General features: G+C 43.2%; 1 protein-coding gene across 1 annotated transcript; it reads left to right on the forward strand.

Annotated features, from left to right (window-relative positions):
• The first annotated feature begins 853 nt into the window (after positions 1–853).
• Positions 854–4,297, forward strand: grk7b (G protein-coupled receptor kinase 7b). The gene is made up of 4 exons (XM_034548946.1): positions 854–1,450; positions 1,907–2,344; positions 3,391–3,662; positions 3,967–4,297. The coding sequence occupies exons 1-4, from the start codon at positions 854–856 to the stop codon at positions 4,295–4,297; spliced, it is 1,638 nt and encodes a 545-aa protein (XP_034404837.1).
• The last annotated feature ends 7,632 nt before the right edge of the window (positions 4,298–11,929 follow it).

An 11,929-nucleotide genomic window follows, 5' to 3' on the forward strand; every position in this document is an offset into this window, starting at 1 on the left:
ATTCTCTCACATAACCTCAGAGGTCATTGCAATTTCTAAAGCAGATCTATTGTAATCAATTGCATTATTTGTGCAGGTGTTGGTGTTATTTTGTCCACATTCTCTATAGGTGTGGAAACAGAAAGTCCACTGTCTTTTGTGATTGTCTTTTTGCTGATTATTGAACTCTTCAGGGGCGTTTCATGCCAGCGATGCGGTTAAAGTGACTGAAGATGAAAATGTACTTTTCAAAACTGCTCCAGCTACAAATGATACTTGATGTTTTCAGCTGCTCAGCAGAACAACTAGAATATGAGTGTTTAGCCTTCACTCTCCAGAGAGCTACTTCAAAAGTCTGTCAGGAAAATGTATACAGTATCTTAGGCCAATTAACCAATTAGGGCTAATTTAGTGATGCCTTCACTCTCTTTCCGATAGTAAGCAATAAAGTGTGCATGCATATACTTCACATATTATACTGAAACAGCTCTCAGTGTCTTATTAATCTCACAACAAGCTACAATCAGCCACAACTTGTTAGGGCCAGGATCTGCAACCTCATCATGTCATGCAGGCAGCCCAATTACCGTGCACAGGAACCCTGCATCTCCTAAAAATAGACCAGCCCAAAGCCTCTTAAGTTCAGACCACATAAGTTGCTCTCCATTAGTGCCGCCTACGAATAAGCATGCAAAGACACTTAGCTAACCACAAATCCCAGAGGACGTGGTACTTTTAATGCTACGAGAGGCGTGGACGATGTTCAGGGTGCAGGTGCTCGAGGGACTCAGTTGCGCTTGGAACCTGCAGATGAGTGAGCTGTGGTGTTGTAGCTGATCAGGCCCAGCTGCCTATGACACAGGATACATCCAACATGGATGACATGCCTGGACTGAACAACCTGGTGGCCAACACGGCCTACCTGAGGGCTCAGCAAGTGAAACGTGAAGAGCTGAGGAAACAGAGGCTCTCTCTGACGCTGCCCAAACCAAAGATGTCCTCTGCTCTCCGGGCGGCAGTGGAGAGGAAGTACGAGTCACTCTGTGAACGACAGCCCATTGGCATTAAGTTGTTTCAGCAGTTTCTATGTGCCGCAAACCCGCAGTACAGGATCGCCACTGAGTTCCTGCAAGAGCTGAGTAACTGGAGCTTTGCTGAGGATGAAGCCAGAGAGAAAGCCAAACTAAGCATCCTCGCAAAGTTCTGTCAACCGGAGTCCAGGAGTTTCCTCTCATACCCCACAGGAGAGGCAGCTGAAAGATGCAAGAGTGTGACAGACAACAACTTTGACGTGATGTTGGGCCAGATTAAAGAAGACACAAGAGACTTCCTGAGGGGGAAACCTTTCTCGGAGTATCTGAATAGCCCCTTTTTTTATAGGTTCTTGCAGTGGAAGGAGTACGAGGAGCAGAAGATCAGTGACAGATACTTTTATGAGTTCAGGACTTTGGGAAGAGGTGGCTTTGGCGAGGTAGGTGCATCTGGGTAAAAGGGTACATTTCAGATTGCTTCTCAGACTGACAACTAATATGTGTTAAAGTAAGACATTCGTACATTTTGACAGAAGAAATTACATTATTTTCCTTCCAAATTAAAAGCTGAATTCATGAGCAATTAAAAGCACCCTAATCAATTTACTACACTCAGGGGCTTTGACCTGTAGCTTTTGAAAGCTAATGTTAACACACCGTGTGTCCTCTACTGGTGCCACTATTACTATTACATAATGTTTTAGCATTCATCATCATCCTGTAGTTGCTACACACAGCGGCCGCTGTCCAGTAAATGGATCATGATCTTGCTTTAAAGTCCCAGCCAATATGTAGAAGTATATTTCAGGATCACATTGTAACAACAGACACTAAAACCGTACATGCACTGAATAAAACTGTTAAAAAATCTAAAGTAATGTTCCACTGTCTTGCAGGTGTGTGCGGTGCAGGCGAAACACACAGGCCAGATGTACGCCTGCAAGAAGCTGGATAAGAGACGCTTGAAGAAGAAAAGTGGCGAGAAGCTGGCCCTTCTGGAGAAGTACATCCTGGAGAAGGTGAACAGCCTCTTCATTGTAAACCTGGCTTACGCTTACGACAACAAGACTCACCTGTGCCTGGTCATGGACCTCATGAATGGCGGAGACCTCAGGTTCCACATCTACGAGCTCGGGGAGCGGGGCATCCGCATGGAGCGCGTTGTTTACTACTCGGCCCAGATAACCACCGGGATACTCCACCTGCACTCTATGGACATTGTGTACCGGGACATGAAGCCTGAGAACGTGCTGCTGGATGCTAGAGGACAGTGTCGGCTGTCAGACCTGGGATTGGCTGTTGAGCTGCCAAAGGGCAAATCGATCTGCCAGAAGGTTAGTGAGGTGACCTCTCCCTAGATTACCCACAGTGCTCGCTGTCAAGACGTTTGCCCATTGCAAGGTCATACTGGTTGTTTTTTTACTCATAAAGGCTCTTCGCTCCTGATCACATGGTTCACACAGAGAGAGATAACCTCCATATTCAATATCTGCTCTCATTTTAATGCCACTACCCTGCATGTTCGTCCACCTGCCACGACAAGCAGCTTACCAGGAATAGATATGATAGCTATGCATGCTGCTCTGACAGACAACTAAATTAATCTTATTAAAAGGTGCTTGACCTCAGCCCCAGTTACATGCTACCCTCAACGAGAAATGTAAGAAAGACTGAGCAGAGCTTGTTAACTTTAGCTGGTTAATCTTTGCTCTATATCAGATATGACCTCCATGTGTCTGTCCAAGGAGATGATTCAGGAGATACACAGCAGGCCTCCACTGATTAGAGAGAAAGACTGAATGACAATGTCTCCGTCATCTGTCAGCTGACCACTCTGATGGAGGCCAGTTATCGCAGCGTTATTTTCCGTCACAGTGTCTTATTATTTCACGTTGCAGTCTTTTGCCGGTCAAGAAAGTCTGCTGCAGTTAAATTAAATACACTTTAAAAAGATCAATTATTTCCCAAATGTCAAATACCTATGTTCAAATATAAATTCTAAATAAGTTAATTGAAACTATGTATCTCTGTGTCTCTTTGTAGGGGCGTCATGAGCATTTTGAAGTAACTAGCATACAGCGTAGAGATTACCATCTAGAGTACAGTTAGCTTAAAGTTTAGTTTAAAGTTTAAACTTGTGTTTGGTTTGACTGAGAACTCTCATCATCAGCTGCAAATGTCTACTGATTGGGATTTCTTCAACCCCAAAAAAATTGTCTTAAGTAATTCAGCAGAAAATAACAATCATCTTGTCCTTGTTTGATTTATTTTCTGACCCCGAAAAACACTGGTTTATAGAGACAGAGTGGCAGAGCTAGGGGACGTTACAAAAAGAAGATGCTTTTGATAAAACCCCCGTCTCTCCCCTGTGTGTTGTCAGGCTGGTACTACAGGCTACATGGCCCCTGAGATTCTGAGGCAGGAGTACTACCGCACGTCTGTGGACTGGTGGGCTCTGGGCTGCAGCATCTATGAGATGGTGGCCGCCCGTTTGCCTTTCAAAGACTTCAGAGAAAAGGTGCAGAATGAGGAGGTGACTCGTCGCACTCTGGATGACGAGTGCAAGTTCGAACACAAAAACTTTGATGCTCCCACCCAAGACATCATCCGCCGCTTTCTAAAGAAGAAGCAGGCGTATCGCCTCGGGTGCCAGTGAGTAAAAAGTTTGTTTTTTCCCCGAGCACAAATTGGTCAGAAGAGGTTGATGCAGACCTCGTTGAAGAAATCCAGAACATGTAGAACTTCTTTTTCACCCCTGAAAAACACACTCTTATCCTTGGTAAGATACAGTCCTTAAAGAAACAGGCCTATGGGTACAACGTTATATTTAAAGGAACAGTGTGTAAAATTAAAGGGGATTTTTTGGCAATATGAACACTTTAATAATGTCACCCGCCTCATGCTTTCAGAACATAATTTCCTATTGCCGTCCAATCATGAAATGTCTTTCTCATAGTAGCGGTGATGACCCTCGAAACCACGCGTTTTTCAAGAGCATCAATTTCCGTCGTCTGGAGGCCGGCCTGGTGGAGCCCCCCTGGGTGCCAAAGTCCAACGTGGTGTACGCCAACGACACGGACCAGTTAAGGGACATCTCCGACGTCGAGGATGTTACGTTTGAGGCCAAGGATGAGAAATTCTACAAGCAGTTCAGCACAGGCGCAGTCTCCATCCGCTGGCAGAAGGAAATTATTGACAGTGGAGTGTTTGATGAAGTGAACCACCCCAAACTGAACGGCCACAGCTGTGAGAACGTGTGGGAATCCAGGATGTGCATTGTTCAGTAAGCCTTTCATCTGCTCATCAAACTGGGCAAAACAATGACACACCAAAGGTCCTTTAATGTACTTTCTTTCACGTTACCAAAGTGCCTGGTTTTACACCAAATGAAGCAGCTCAGGTACTTTTTAAAACATTTACTTGCCTTTATCTAAATAAATTTTCTTCCTCAACACACACCGACAGTTGGATCCCAGTGCATGCATAGTTTCCATTACATCACTCAGCCATTTTGGCAGGCAATTGTTTACATGTGTGTTGTAAACAAGCTGCATGATGCTTGTGTGTCACTATATGACAGCAGGATTATTATCAGTATTTACAAGAATGTGCAACATTTGCTAGACAGACATAAATCCCACGCCTTTCGCTCTCGTGAGTGGACAGTGAGACGCGACCTCAGCGAAGGCTCTGAGTAGCAGACGTTCGCCACTAAGTGCCGCCAGACTCCCATGAAGTGCGTTCAATCTCCAGCAGCACTCTTCCTGTCCCCATTAACCTGGCTGTGCTGCTCAGGTATTTACAAGCACTGGATGACTCGTTCAGCTTTAACAAGGGAATGAAGGAGACAAATTGTCATAGTTTTTTCCTGCACAAAAAAACATTGTATCTGTGGCTTTAACAAGGCAATAGCAACCCCCTTTATTACCCCCCAGATGTGTTTACAAGCCATACACAACCCAATAACGAAATGTTTACTACTTAAAGCACAGCAACAGCAAACATCTATTCAGGTTTTTTTTTTACAGATTCTTAGTTCCCGTATCAACTTGCATGGAAAAAGCTTCTGGTTGCAGGATTTCCATGTATTATTGTTGTTTATAAATACATTGTTTTATTTTATTTTTCATCCCAAGATGATTTCTTAAGAAACTTATTTTTTCTTTTAGGTGTTTTTCAGTTATTTATTAGATTAAATAAGGGAGTAACATGTGAGACTCGTGATCTTAGCTGAACATCTTGGACCTTTGGGCAACCAGGATGCCCCAGGCGTCTTATTTCTGACTCAAATCATAATCATTTTTACATCAGTTTTACTTTGTTCCAATCCTCAACTCTTAAATGAAAATGTAGAATGTCAAGCATGTCTTTTTATTTTACTCACACAATGAGCTGCATTGTCAGTAACACAGTGCCAATACTATTTTGTAATATCAAAATGTGAAATGTAATGAGGATGTAACATTTTCTAATATTTCATGTGACTTTTTTGGCTTACTTTCTTGCCGCGTGCATGTGTTTGTTTTTTTTACAATAATGTTTTGTGCTCTTTTTTATGAAACTATTTGTGATGAAAAATAAATAAGGCCCATTTTCTAAACGCTTGAGTTAAATGAAGCTTTTCCTTCTACTTTGCTGCTGAAATGATTTCTGTTCACAAATTCGTCTTCATAGCGATGACATTCAAAGTTGGACTTGTTGCTCATCACAAGGCACAGATATGATCAAAATATCCAAACAAGCAGGCTCAGTCTGAAAGTGGGAGGTGGTTGTCTCTTTGTAGTAACCCCAGTTCATTCATAATCACAACATGACATCACCCTTAATATGTAATGCACATTTATCCCTCCAAAACCTCAGACACGTTTGGGTAATGAGGGACAGATAAACATGTGATGTGCTAATTCCTGTGAGGGGCTGACCTTACAGGGCTGAGAAGTGGCTCCGTTCACACTCAACTGTCATGAGATTAGAGGGTGGTTCAGATGGAAATCCAAGACGCAACCTGATCATCGTCGGCTGCAAAGGCAAAGTGGGGAGTCCACTGTGGACGACGTGACGACAAGACAAACTCGGCAGAAGGTCTCCAGGAACATGTTTTTACCAGGTGCCTACAAGCGTCTGCCAGGGTTTAGTTCCCCACAGGTCGACGCTGTAACTCCTGCCCTCCAACACACAAACTGCACGAGCCCCTGTGCAACACACACACACACACATATACATATACATATACACACACATATACGTATACACACACACGCACTGCCCATATCATTTTCACATTTGCACTCACACATGCATGCACATTTATGGATCTCCTGATCCTCAACGCTGATCATGCAGGAAAAGATGTACCCGCATTTAAATAGACACTCACTTACAGTACACACTTTGACACACACACACATACAATCTTATTACCGCTGGAGAAGCAGACATGGGGTTTTGGAGATCAAAGCGGTACAGGGTGTAATTTGGTATCTGCGTTTGTTACACGCCCATGCTCTGGACTCACATCAAAGGCATGTGCGACACTTCGGCTCAGCCCCGGCATCCTCAAGGTGGTATCACACCAGCAATATGGCTGCTTTTCCCCTTCTTTGGCTGTGAGTGTGTGTCTATGTGTGCGTACAAATGTGTGATTATGTGTTACATGTACACAGAATTATTGATTTGTGTTTGTATATGCATTTGTGCGTGCACAAGAGTGTGTGTTTGAGAGATGATAAAGTGGTTAAACAGTCGTAAAATAGAGAGGTCTCGTACTCACTGCTAGTGCGATTTGTGTTTTCAACAGTTGAAATCTTTTCCCCCTTTACATGGTGACCCTCTGCCCCTGAGGAAGTGTTTAGTTTTTTGGTTAACGTTAAATTTTCTAAGCTTCATTGCTTGAATTCTTCACATTTCCACAAATAAGGGACATCCTGCAGGGTGGTCCAACAGAAACAGAGCATGTGTGTGTGCGTGTGCGTGTGTGTGTGTGTGTGTGTGTGTGTGTGTGTGTGTGTGTGCATGATGTTCTTCCCCACTGAGGCCCAATGGGCAGTTTCCATGGCGCCCAGACCTCAAACCTTCCACAGCCAGGGGCTGGAGAACGTCATGGACAGAGCCTGATCTCACACACACACACACACACACACACACACACACACACACACACACACACACACACACACACACACGTGTAAACAGTCCCACTCTTAGCCCTCGTCCTATCACTGCACCATGTTTGGTCCCTTTACTGCAACATTCATCTGTCTATGTCATTTAATCTCATGTTCAGACTTCAACATTCAAAAATGCTGCCAAGGGGGCCAAATAATGAATAGTTCCCTGTATAAACCCACATTTTGTGATAAAAAAGAAAAGAAAAGAGTATCAATGTCTTGAATCATAACTGCACACACAGCATGAGAATCAAGAAAATGACAGGTTTGCATAGAATTCCTGACACAAGTTCATTTGTTTTTGAAGGAGAGGAAACGATCGCTCTACAATAACAGATTGTTTTAGGATTCAGTATTGATGAAAATGACCTAAGCAGATTTTTTTGCAGCAGATTGTTCACATCATTCTGAAAAGATTTACTAAAATTGCAAAGAAAATTAGGTTTTTGACAACTAAATCATGATTCACTTGCAAGGCTTGATAACCAACCAAGCAAAGCAGGTAATTACCGAGAGGGCCCAAGTCTATTCATATCAGTTAGTTGTAAGTCTCTTAACTAATTGCAGTTTTTCTGAGGCATTTATCAACAAAGAAGGTTCCTCCTCGTCTTCTGGCCCTACTAATTTAGAGAGTAGATGTGTCAAAATCTGGTTCCTTATTTCACTTGATGTTGTGCTCACATGGGGCATAACTAAAGTTAAAGTTAATAAAGTTTCCTTAGGTCCTAAAAGTGTTTTTATCAAATTGGACACAGCAAAACTAGGACCAGGTAATACTAGAGAGAAATAATCAGGCCCTGTGTGTAGAGGAGTTGATAAAACATATTTCTGAGTCTATTTTGGCTATTTGTACATTATTTTAAGCGGTTACGTAAACTGTTTAGTCTACTCACTTGTTTAGGGATTAGAGATGATTTCATGTATTGATGCATTGTTTTGATCAAGTTATAATTTCTATAATATATTTAATATTTTTTCACATTAATTGAACCACTCTACAATTTTTCCACTTGCCTCCTGGCATCTGCTGTATACGCGTTTGGACTGCACCAAACTTTTTAAAGTTTACCCATTTCCACGATCAGCACTCTGTCACATCTCTCCGTTCACCTGTCGCTAGGAATAAAGTTCTCTCCCACAAGTAGAAAATCCCATGGAAACAGCTTGAAGTTCAAAAAGTTACAGCATCCTGAAACCCGAGTTAGCCGGAGTGCAAAGCTTTCTGATGTTCCTCGCCCCTCCACTGCAGGGTGATTGAGGATCAGCACATCAAACGAAGGGAGAGGGTTATAATGATACAGAATACTGTATGAGGGGAAACCCTTTACAACCCTCACGCTGAACCGAGAAGGAGGGAAAAACAGTTGTGGTGCATGTGTTAATGTACTTTAATTACAGTACGCCATGTTGCCTCAGGGGTCACTGACCGAGTGGGTTTAGGCCTCTGTGCTTGTGTTGACGTCTCTCTTTGCATGTGTGTGTGTGTGTGTGTGTGTGTGTGTGTGTGTGTGTGTTCTGGACTTTAAGTGTAAGAACTTCTTAGCCTTCTTTTTAAGGGGCTGTCAGTAGTCAATCAGAGATGTGCTCAGAAGCAGGTTTAAAATCAATCGATTTGATATCTTCTCTCTTACTGCTGTTTCAAACTTCAAAATATCTGTGTGTGTGTGTGTGTGTATGTTATCACACCAACCCCTGGACATCTGGGGTGTGCCAATACACTGCTGCTGACGGATAAAATACTACATATTACAGAAATCAACCAAGCTGTTTCTGTAATAAAGGAAAGTGCAGGATGTGTGTGAAGTAGTTGGGTCGGTTAACCACTGAAAAGAGACAAATGCTCCTCATTCTATGACCAATCTATGTGCTATTTCCTCACAATTGCTCCACATACCATGACTCATTTGGCACCTGCACACTAGCAGGAAGGGGAGGAAGATTCCTGGCAAAGAGAGTGTAGACTCCTAAAAGGATGCACCGTGTACCTTTTTTCATTCATTATGCACAAGATGTCAGTCTGTAGCCGAGGTCTGGAGAGGGTCCACTTTGGTGACAGCAGCCTGGCATCGCCACTGTTTTCAGATGATGTCATGTTTATGGTTTCATTAAAAGTGTAAAAATGTGCCCCAGGAGAGAGAGAGAGAGAGAAGCAGCAGCCCCGAGTGGAAGAGTTAAGGTACGGTATCTCACATTGTGTTGTGCTAACTATGTCCAGAAAGGTTTCTGTGGTCCACAGAAGATAAGGTGATTCTGGCAGAACTCACAGTGCCTTGAGTGAAGGGTTACCAAGTGGCACAGAGACAAAGGATGGCAAGCCAGGTGTTTCCTCTCAGGTATAACAAAAAGTGTAAGGCAGGTGCATGTAACCAAACTCAATAGTCTCTTCTCATGGAAAAAAAAGCCCTCATACTGACAATAAAGAGGCTCTTCAGATGTAAACAATTTCAATATTTTAGTGTATTCCATGTACAAAAGTACAAGCATAATGGATAACTAAAGGAATGGATAAGGCTAGTATAATTTCATATGGCAAATGATATGTTGTTGTATCGCTTTGCAGTGTCGCTTGGAATTAAATTATGTAGGCCAAAACTGCTGCTGAGCATTTTTTATCTGATAAGCCTGAAACTCTGTGTGTCTGTGAGAAAGAAAATTGATAACGTTGGTTCCCAGATGGAAAAACACACTGCCTGGACGCTGCACGAGGTACAACATTTTGTTGTGACAGGCAGTCCTCCTTCAGGCTGTTTCTTGTTGCAGGCCATCTCTTGGTATTTATTACCCAACCGAGCTCAAGTAACGGCATCCATAGCGTATCTGTTGAGAATGCTTTCAATAGGAACACGCCTCAAATCTAAAAACTCCACGCTGTAACCTTATCGCTCTTATTTTTATCTTTGGTGAATGACGTTTTATTCTCGCAAGTATGACGGATTTATATCTTGTGATGATCATGAAGATGTGGTGAATGGGATCCCACACACAAATGCATGCGCGCACACACATTGTGCCAGCGTAAATACATGCACACGCTGGCCCCAGATGTTTCTTGACATGGTCTGCTGTGACGCCAGGACATTTGTTTATCTCTGCATGTAAAGTTAACTCTCCAAGCCCTGCACTGAGGAGCGCTGCACGTTTCCACAGAAACACAAATAAGTATATATTATTAACCCAACTAAAATCATAGTGATCACTGCTTTGTCTTGTATACTTTGAAATAAAATGATTAATGTTTCAATGGACATAGGATGAGACTGAAAGCCCAAATAGCAACACTTTGCCAAAAGATGCTTGTCACACATCTGCTCTTTGGCATGAAACACCACCAGCAAAATACATATTTCCAAAATCAGACATGCACTCAGTAAAGCTTTTACAAATGGGGATATTTAGTATAGCTCAGCTCGTTAGGGTGAAGTTGGATACTGATGTCACAAAAACCCAATGTTGTGATAAGAATGACAACAAGGTAACTCTAACAGGTGGCTGGGGGAGCTGTCAATCAACCCCACAAAGTCCTGTAATCAGGGAACATGAGTGAAAACACCTGGGTGGACTGTAGGTGTGTCGGGGCTTTAGCCAATCGTAGGTGTGCTATCAGACTTCAAAGTTCCCTCTCGGGTTCCAGCCAGTAGAGAAAACGCATTGCAGTGCCCTACATGCCCTACATGCCCTACATGCTAGACAACTTTCCGGCCATTGGTGCCAAAATGCAGCTGGTGACCTTTTTTTTTTTTTTCACCCCTGCCCCTCAAGACAGAACTAATGGTGTGAGATACACAAATAAAAAAGTTCTGATAAAACCATTTCTTCCATCAAAGTCATCTCCAGATCTACTTGAGTTCCTACTCTGGCGTCATGGTAGAGTAAATTAACAAAAGGCTCTAATGGACGCACATAAAAGACTTCCTCTATACTTAAAATCATAAATATTCTTCTCGTGTTTCTTTCTTAATCTCGTCCTTGCTCTTATAGGTGAGAGATCTGCAAACAGCTGCTCTGGGTCACATGCTTTGTGGCATTGTTAACACATAAAAAGCCCACGCACTCTGGTTAACATCAAAGTCCTTCTCTTTTTCTTTTTTTATGTCGATGCAACTTCCCGTTTTTGCTTTGAACGCATACTGGATACCGTTATTACTCTGCTGCTGTGAGGAGCAGGACAATTTCTCGGAAGATGTGTACACACAGAATACACTTATACACACACACACACACACACACACACACACACACACATACAGCCAAGGCACTGGCATGTCTGAAAAGAGCCCTTTGATTGCGCGGCCCTCACTCCTCATTTGTCATTTGAGTTGGCATTGGAAGAGTTCTCCTGACGTGCCCTGGCCCCTGCACACACACACGCGCACACACACGCACAAACACACACACACACACACACACACACACACACACACACACACACACACACACACACACACACACACACACACACACACAAACACACACACACAGCCCTGAAAGTTGTGTGGAGCCTGCAGGGAGTCAAACTGCTCTCACCTGTTGTCTCTGGCAGCCTAAGAGGGGACGATTAGCGCCCAGCACTGACAATATGCTCTTTGTTCCCCTCTTTCTCTCACTCTCCCTTTCTGCCATCTCGTACTTGCAGTCTGTCACTTATGCCAGTGCTCATTTCTCCCTCTGCTCGGCCTTCTGTCTTCCTCTGTTTCTACCTCTCAATGTCTCTCTGTCACTCTTTGTCTATGTGTCCATCTTGCCCACTTACTA

The sequence above is a fragment of the Cyclopterus lumpus genome, chromosome 13 (assembly GCF_009769545.1).
Source record: "Cyclopterus lumpus isolate fCycLum1 chromosome 13, fCycLum1.pri, whole genome shotgun sequence".
Lineage (NCBI taxonomy): Eukaryota > Metazoa > Chordata > Actinopteri > Perciformes > Cyclopteridae > Cyclopterus > Cyclopterus lumpus.